The 9,348-nt window shown below is 38.4% G+C and overlaps 1 protein-coding gene across 6 annotated transcripts in view; it reads left to right on the plus strand.

Moving 5' to 3' along the window:
- Positions 1–6,867, plus strand: part of LOC109722286 (caffeoylshikimate esterase-like) — a 35,497-nt gene extending 28,630 nt beyond the window's left edge. For 3 of the 6 annotated variants that reach the window (XM_020250275.1, XM_020250276.1, XM_020250274.1), the window contains exons 8-9: positions 5,608–5,706; positions 6,330–6,867. In XM_020250275.1, coding sequence (XP_020105864.1) covers positions 5,608–5,706; positions 6,330–6,548 — 318 coding nt within the window. In that variant the 3' untranslated portion in view covers positions 6,549–6,867. Of the gene's footprint in view, positions 1–5,607; positions 5,707–6,329 lie in introns of those variants that run through there. The other 3 variants (XR_002219441.1, XR_002219440.1, XM_020250278.1) reach the window with 3 other exon arrangements.

A 9,348-nucleotide genomic window follows, 5' to 3' on the forward strand; every position in this document is an offset into this window, starting at 1 on the left:
TCCTCAAGCTGTTCAACCATTGCTTAATGAATTTTCTGATATCATGCCTGAGAAACTCCCCGATGGCCTTCCACCTATGAGAGAGATCCAACACTGCATTGATTTTGTACCAGGTGCTAGTCTTCCACACCTAGCCCATTACAGGATGAGTCCCGCTTAACATGAGAGTTACATAGGCAGGTCTCTGAACTTCTGCAAAAAGGTTACATAAGAGAAAATATGAGCCTTGTCGCGGTGCCTGCCCTCCTTACACCAAAAAAGGATGGAACGTGGCGAATGTGTGTTGACAGTCGTGCAGTCAACAAAATTACCATCAAGTATAGGTTTTCCATTCCTAGGATTGATGATATGCTTGACATGTTAGGAGGTGCGAAGATATTATCTAAGATTGACCCTAAGAGCGAATATCATCAAATCCGTATTTGACCTGGAGATGAATGGAAACTAGCATTCAAAACTAAAGAAGGATTATACGAGTGGCTGGTTATGCCGTTTGGGCTATCCAATGGCCCCTAGTACTTTTATGCGCTCTATGAATCAAGTCTTGCGACCATTCATTGGAAAATTTGTCGTAGTTTACTTCGACGACATTCTAATTTATAGCACAAGTCTTGCGACCAGTCATTGGAAAATTGGCCTAGGCCTACCCAAGACTGCACGCCAAGTTGATTCAGTTTTTGTGGTTGTTGATCGTTTTACGAAAATGGCTCATTTTATTCCTTGCAAGAAAACTTCTGATGCATCACATTTTGCTAAATTATTTTTCAATAAAATTGTACGTTTACATGGCATTCCTAAATCAATTATCTCTGATCGAGATACGAAATTTATTAGTCATTTTTGGAGAACTTTAATGTCAAAGGCAGGAAGCAAACTGAATTTCAGCAGCCCATACCATCTACAAACTGACGGGCAGACGGAAATAGTAAATCGATCTTTGGGCAATCTCTTAAGATGTTTAGCTGGAGAAAAACCAACACAATGAGATTTAATTTTACCTCAAGCTGAATTTGCTTAGAACAGTTCTATAAACCGAACCATTGGAAAATCTCCTTATGAAGCTTTATATGGCCGTCCTATAGCCCACTTTCTTGACCGAGCACCAATACCTTACCCTGGTAGAGTTAGTGCAGATGCCGACTATTACCTAAAACAGATTCAAGAGGTGCAACAACAAGTTCATCAGAGGTTGCAGGATTCCATTGTCAAGTACAAGGAATCGGCAGATAAACATCGCCGAGGTATGACTTTTAATGAAGGAGATAATGTCTTAATCTATTTTAGAAAAGAAAGGTTCTCAGCTGGAGGCTGTAGCAAGTTGAAGAGGAAAAAGTACGGGCCATTCAAAATTCTGAAGAAATTAGGGAAAAATGCTTATCTAATTGATCTACCTTCGGAAGTATCGACGTCCCCGATCTTCAATGTCAGCGAGCTATACAAGTACCATGGAGAGGCCCCCCTCTACTGTTGATATTGATGGCTTGACATCTCGCTCCGACATTGAAAATCCATCAGATGGCGTGGAGGATATTCTGGATGTGCGCGAGTCTGCGACGCGACGTGGTACTCATCGCCGATACTTAGTGCGTTGGCATGGACGAACATGTATGATATAATCCTATGGTATATTTGAAATATACTGCATAGGGCCCGCTATATTTGTAATGTAATATATACATGCTAACTATGTCCTAACAACAGCGAATGAATAACATATATGTTAGATATATGCTGCTAAATATATACTAACAACAGCGAATGAACATGTATGATAGACATATAGGAAAGATTGATATATGTATCCATATGTAGCATGTCAGTGAGATTTAAACATAATTCTTGCTATTCGAGTATTAAGTTGCAATTTTGCATCGACTCAACTGTATGATCATAAATCTGACAGTTAGTATCATATTGTTTTACTTAGCTAAAGAAAAGAAGAAAAGAAAAAGAGGAATATGAGTATAAAACTAATCTAAAATGAATTTATTTGTAAACCATGTTTTTTCAATGTACTTGAGTTTTACACAGGTTACCAGACGATAGGTAGAAAATAGGTTTTTGCAGAATAGGACATGTGTCGAATCGTTGGTGCTAACCATTAATCCCAAAAGCTCGAGCTGTTAGAAAGATACAACCAATTCACTTAAAGCGTACAAACATAGCGCCCACGGGTATTGATTGTGAATCGGTCCAAGCAGTCTCACGCCACTTCGAACATGACTTGATCCAACCTGGACTCTTGCTATTTTGAACATGACTCGGCCCAGCCTGGCCTCCTGCCACAGGGTAGCAATCTTTCTCCTAGCACTTGCAAACATTCGCAGCATTAGGGAATGAGACGTGACCTCTGGCTCTGATACCACTTGTCAGATCGTTGGCACTAACTATTAATCCCAAAAGCTTGAGCTGTTAGAAAGATGCAACTACTTCACTTAAAACATATGGACACCGCGCCCACGGGTCTCGATTGTGACTCGGCCCAACCAACCTCATGCCACTTTGAATATGACTCGGCCCAACCTAGCCTCCCGCCATTTCAAACATGATTTGGCCCAAACTGGCCTCTCGCTATAGGACTGGATGCTGGCCCATTTAAGCTAATATGTAGCTAGTCGACCATTACTATAGGCCCGTTGGGCCTAGATTCTGGAAAAGTGATTTCTGCAAAATTGATTTTGGTTTGGAAAAGTTAAAAGTTATAGAGCGCTTGGCTGAGTCTGATAGAAAAGTGATTTTGCTGAACTGATTTTAGAAAGCCAAATGGCAAATTTTTTTTGCTGAAGTGATTTTGTAATGCTGTCTAACATTGGTTTATTAAGTTATTTTGTAATGAAGTGATTTTCTAGGCTTAAACATCAAAGAAGGTTACATACAATATATTATATTAATTTATTACTGTTTATTAATAATTAAAATGTTTAAAAATTATACTTTTTCTTTATATAAAATATATTTTTAATACAAATTTAATTTTCAGTTTTGTTGAAATATAAATACAAATTTTAATTGACCCAAATCCATCATATTTTAATTTTTTATAATCACATTCCCATTTATCACAGCGGTAGCATCCAATCAGGCTGGACTTGGCTTTGCCGAATCCTGCCGGTGAGGTTCCGGCCGGATCCAACAAGGATGGATCTCGTCGATGTGGACCCGGCCAAATCTGCCGAGCCATGAGGAGGGGGAGAGAGAGAGAGAGAGAGAGAGAGAGAGAGAGAGAGAGGAGAGAAATTTGTTAAAGGAAAGAGGGAGAGAGATGGAGGAGTTAGAGAAGAGAGGTGAAAATTTTTTTTGTTGGAGAGTTGGGAAGAGAGTTAGAGTGAGTGTGAATAGTGAATAGGATAGAGAAGAGGGTATTTGAAAATATTAAAATTGAATATAAAAGGATAGTGTAGAATTATGTTATTTGTTTACGGGTAGTTTGGGTATTTTCATAAAAATTTGAAGTGGAAAAACTTATTTTGTGGGAATCAGTTTTGGAGAAGAAGCTTTTCTGCTTCTGATTTTAGGGCTCGAAAAATCAATTTTCTAATTTTAAAAAGCAGAATCAGATTTTTCATTTCTTGTTGCCAAACGCTCTACTGAGCCCAACATCACTTTTGGGCTTAGAATCACTTTTAGGAAGCTGGGCCAAACACCCCCTATAAGCTGGTCAATTACTGCACTTGCTGGCTGATCGACCGGTTATGCCCTGCCGCAGAATCAGTCAGCAACTTTAGGATCTCATGTGATCTGTACAAAGACTATTCAAATGATACTTTTTAACAAAATCATTGGACCTTGACTGAAGCACCAAAGTCATTGCTGAAATCACTATATAAATGACGGATGCTACTAAATCAAAAATCTCTGGCCCACATGACATGAAAAATAAGGTTTTAACGTGATTTTGACACTCGCTCTACAGCAAATTCTTCGCTTAAGTCTTACTTGATCTCATCTTTATCATCCAAGAAAATGAAGGCGGTATGAGAACTAAAACCAGACAATCTTTATCAAACCAAGCATCGGGAAAGTGTACTAGCTAAATAGATAAAAGGGGTGAGAAAGATCTCTATCTACCCAAGCGTGATGGATTTCTCTGATGAGGAAGGGTGCAGTCTTAAATAGAAGAGAGAGTCCGAAGGGGAAGATGAAATATGTGCGAGAAGAGGCTGGGTGGTGGAAACAATAGAATGCATGAAGTGGACCCACTTTATATTGAGTTGTTTTGTAGATCAAGAGATTGTTAGAGTATGCTAGAAGGTGGTAGTAACTACGGTTAGGGGGCTTTAGAAGAGAGTATGCCAGCTGTAATTAGTTGGTATCTGTGTTGGATTTCATGTTAATTATCCTTATGCAGTGTCCAAGGGAAAAGTGATCAGTATTTGCCCTATTTGGAAGCAGATCCCATTAAATACTTCACATTTTCTATGATCATATCTGACTTAGGCATGTGGGGAATCCTTGTTAATTGACGAAATATACTATTTTGTCAATGCAAATAAAATCAGCATTATTAGTTGTCAGTTTGATCCTCTTTGGTAGAATTTTAGAATCCCAGTTGACAATAAATGAAAACAGGTGTAACTTCCCAATTTTGAATCTGATTGGCTGAGTTAGGTGTCCTTTGGAGGCTAGTTTGAAAACGAAGCTTTAGTTTTAGGTTAAAATGGCACTTTCTACATGTACAATGGATGGCAAGCAATTCAATGTCACATAATTACATTGACCTAGAAGGCTGTTGTGCACAAAATAACATAATCCTAGTTAGCATTTTCACAATGACAAGCCCATAGGGCTAATATAATTACACATATAATCCAAATTGACTCATACTAACATGGCTTATATTTAAGTGAGTCTAGATTGGGCTATATTAAACTTTTGAGTTCTACATCTTGAGTACTTCATGGGCATTAAGTGCTCATGATAAACCTAGTTATTTCTAGGGACTAGAGGATGTTGGGATTGTATTTAAGTTTTAGTCGTTCTTTCTACGAAATGATTATTTGCACATACGAGCACTCGTTAGTGCAGATAGTCTCTTACATTTGTATCAGTTCTACAAATGTAGATGCTCTATTGTTGTGAGTTGTGACCTGGTCAACAAGGAGGCAAGTTTGGATATGAGCATGTTGTGATTAAGATTTAATTGAATTTTGCGTCACATTTAGCTTATGGTTTTTACCTCCTGTGTATTATGATTGTCTTCATTTTTGATATACCATGGTTTGGTGTTGCATGATTATGGGACCTTATTTTCAGAATTATCTAGCATCTTTGCTCCCTTGGTTAATTCAGGATGTGACGAGTTGAGAAATGAATCCATGAATTGACTTTATCATTGCATCGCCCTAAATCACCAACTTATTCTTGAAAAATAAGCAAATGCTTTGATCACTCATTACTACAATGGATCAGACAACAAATGCAAGAAGTTATGAAAGGGCTAATTTCTGTTTGATAATTTCGATTGAAATTCTTGCGTCAAGTCCAGGAAAAAAATTATCTTCTGGCAGTTTTCAGAAGTTCTTTTTGGATCACTATGTTATCTTCATAATTTTATAGTAATTGTTTCATCAGCAGATTGAAATGAAACCATATTATACACATTTTCAGGCTGAGTTCAACGTAATCTCGTACTGCGACCAAATGCGACTGAGGACAGCTGTTGAACTTATAAAGGCAACGAAGGATATCGAATCACAATTGGACAAGGTTAGCATCATATTGTCCAACTTCTTGTGATGCCGCCATTCTCTCTTTGTCATTTTGAACTTGATTATTTATGTTACGGGGTGATAGCATATCATGACAAGAAGCTGCATAAGAATTAAGGAAAAGCAAGTTCTTGGTTATCATTTGATTTATTGTGCTGAACCTTCTGTTTGCTTATTCTGGATATATTTCGAATTTAAAGCATCAATGCACTTAGGCGTAGTATTCGGAATGCTTTAATAGCAAAATAGATACTTAAAGAGGGTTCCACCAGATATGTCATTATCTTGTTCCTAAACTGGAGCAATGGATGACGATATTTTTCTAACCGAGTTTATTAGAAACCAAAGTATCCTCTATATGCAACAGTTATTTTATGTAGAATGGTATTTCCAAGAACAGATGGAAATATATTGGTAGTCTTATGCAAGCAAAGCAAGTGGATTGTATTTAGTTTCTCTTTCAGACGTTTGACCTTATACACTTTACTTTCGGTTGAATTGCTTATGATTTTAATATATTCAAAATTGTTTATAGCTAGTTGCTAGAAACCAGCGACAATGTGAGAGTAGCCACCTTCTGTTTACATTACTCGCTACATTGAGTACATTCTTTTCTCCCAGGTTTCCTGTCCATTGCTGATTCTTCATGGAGCTGCTGACAAGGTGACGGACCCTAACGTGAGCAAGTTCCTTTACAACAAGGCTTGCACGAAGGACAAAACGCTCAAGCTTTACGAGGACGGCTATCATTCTATATTAGAGGGAGAACCGGATGATAGGATCTCCTCCGTCATTAATGATATCATAAACTGGCTAGATTCTCATTCTACTGGGCAGTAAGTTCATTCCGTTGATGGGTGGATCCCTCGATAGTTATTCATCAACAAAACGCAACGCAACGCAACGCAACAGAGGTTCATTTTGCCTACACTGCTTTGTCATCTTTGGCTATGGACTTACTCTTTGACTGTGTTCTATTTATTAAGTTGACAAAATCTGTGTCGATTTGATTTCTATCAACAGTATGTTGTAACCTGCTTTTCTTTGAATGGATTTTGTTTTCGTGCTGCGTTTGGTATGTTGTAGGTCGTCTGCGACAGTTATGCATCATGTGCGTACTAATTTTTCAGGGTCTCTTGAATGAAATGATTTGTAAATAGCTGTAGGGGGAAGTGACTAGTATATTGTTATCTGGTTATTTTCGGTGTTATCGTCCTATTGTTCGTGTTGCTGATCATTATTTAGGCGGTATGAAGTCGTGTAACCATTTTCAATTCCTCAAGACCTCATAGTAGGATCTATTATAGCTAAAGATCATTGGTATTTAGTTTGGGGTACAGTGCAAACTTTTTGTCTTATTTCAATAAGAACTTAGTGAGATTACCGTACTCCGCAGGAAGTTCAAAATCTAAGAAGTGTGACATCAGGCATTTTCACTGCCCAAAAGCCTGAATCACCAGGGAGTTGAGAGAGAACAAGCTTAGAGGTGCAAATGGGGCAGATTCAGGGGCGGGAGGGATTCACCAACCTCTCGCCCCATTTCCTTAGTAGGTCGGGTCAGATTTAAGGCAGATTTGAGTTTTATTCTAATTTTTGCCCTCACTTACCGGCTGCCCAGGGCGAGAGCGAGAGGGGGTGTGAGCGTGAGAGCGTGAGAGCGCGAGAGAGCGGTGTGAGCGTGAGAGTGCGAGAGAGTGTTTTTGGTGGATTTTTGATGAATTGGGACGGATTGAGGACATATTTAAAGCCCAGTGTTAGGATATATCTCGTTCTTTTTCATTGGCTCAATTGTATGTGAGTCCGGCTATGGTGCTGTCAAAAGCACCAAGCACTTGGTGCTTGTAATTTTCTCACCATTAGATCTATCCCTTATACTATTTTTACCTGTTAGATCATACTATTATTCAACAATCACCAACTCAACCCTAGGGAACCTCTATTATTTTAACCACACATTCCTTAATTCAAGGGTCAAAATTCTACAAACACCAATGACCTGGTAGTTTTAAAAGCATAGGAGGTTAATTATATATATTTGCCTAATGATCAAAGGGTTTCAAAATTTATAATTTTAATGGTCGATATAAGGCGTTTTCTCGTTTAACGGTGTAAAAATATCCAAATTAATTAATTTTTTGGTAGAAAATTTTTTAAACTATTTAAAATAAGATCTATGCCCTTGATCTTGATTACAAGACTCCTATCATCATTTTTTAAAGAATATATATTTTCAGCCGTTCATTTTTGTATCCACTTGATGGATAAGAGAATAATATTGAAAATGTATGAAATTTGATTTCTAAACACTTCAAGTGGTATAGATTATGTTTAACGGTGCCGATCGTCGATTTGGAGGCTCTATCATCGAAAACAAATGGGTGGCAATGGAGCCCGTTTGCTATTGATAGTATTCTAGCTCAACTCTCTCTCTCTCTCTCTCTCTGTATATATATATATATATATATATATATAACGATTTTGAATCACCGGAGGATCTAATTATTATAATATTGATAATTGGACTGATTTGTAATTATTACGAATTAGTGGTATCAAGGTATAAATGTTACAAGCGAGGATTTACTAAAGGTTAGTAAATTATGATATGACTTATATGCAAATGTTGCATTATTATTTTGGTATGATCAAATTAGGATAAAATTCAAGTCGAATCAAATTTAGATTTGATAGATCTAACCAATTAAGGAAATGATAAATTTAAATCTAGATTTGTACTTATACTTAATAGTTATTATATTATTAAAAAGAGCATTATATCCCTCTATATAATATACGGGAGTTTTTAGAAAATCCTAGCCGTCATCTCTCTTCCTCTCTCTTTCCTTCTCTCTTTCCTCCAACGAGAAAGACGTTCTTTGCAAAGGAGCTAGAACCTCGGTGAGGACATTGATCAAATCACCAACCTCGTGTGGATACCTATAGAGGCGGGGCGCGTGTGTGGCTTTAAGAGAACCTAATTCCATGATAATCAAATTGCGGCGAAGTTCTACCCGCACAAAGGTAAAGATTGGATCTTCTTTTTCTCCTTTAATCTTAAAGAACATGAGGGATTCTAATTGTGCGATTTTTGAGATCGGATCTTGAGTTTTAAAATCAAATTTGTTTGATTTTTTTTCCTGCTGTGCTTATTCGCAAGCAATTTTCTAACACAACTATTTTCGCCGCGTCAAGTTCAACTCTTTCTGTGTGAAGAGATACTTCTAAACTTTTATGATCTGTGTTGTAACATACCACATCCCTCGTAAATCGTGCCGAGTTCCGTCAAAACGAGCGGAACACGGAATTGAACGAGTTAGAATGGACCCTGAGCACATTAGGGCTCATAGGAGAAGCAAAAAGGGACCCGAGAGAGAGAATCAGAAAATCTGGTTAAGTCCCAGATTTTGTGCTCTCGGGGACCGGTCCCTGAAGGAGAGACCGGTCCCCGTACGCGTAGCCTGCCAGGAAGTCTTGAGGCAACCGGTCCCTGGTGGTGAGACCGGTCCTCGGGAGACTGGTCCCTGAAGGGGCAGACCGGTCCCTCGCTGCGCAACAGCCGAAATACCCGAAAATTTGGCTAAGTCCTGGAACACCCACGTTCGGGAACCGGTCCCTGGTCGGGGAGACCGGTCCCCGAAGG

This window comes from Ananas comosus, linkage group 16 (assembly GCF_001540865.1).
Source record: "Ananas comosus cultivar F153 linkage group 16, ASM154086v1, whole genome shotgun sequence".
Taxonomy (NCBI): Eukaryota; Viridiplantae; Streptophyta; class Magnoliopsida; order Poales; family Bromeliaceae; genus Ananas; species Ananas comosus.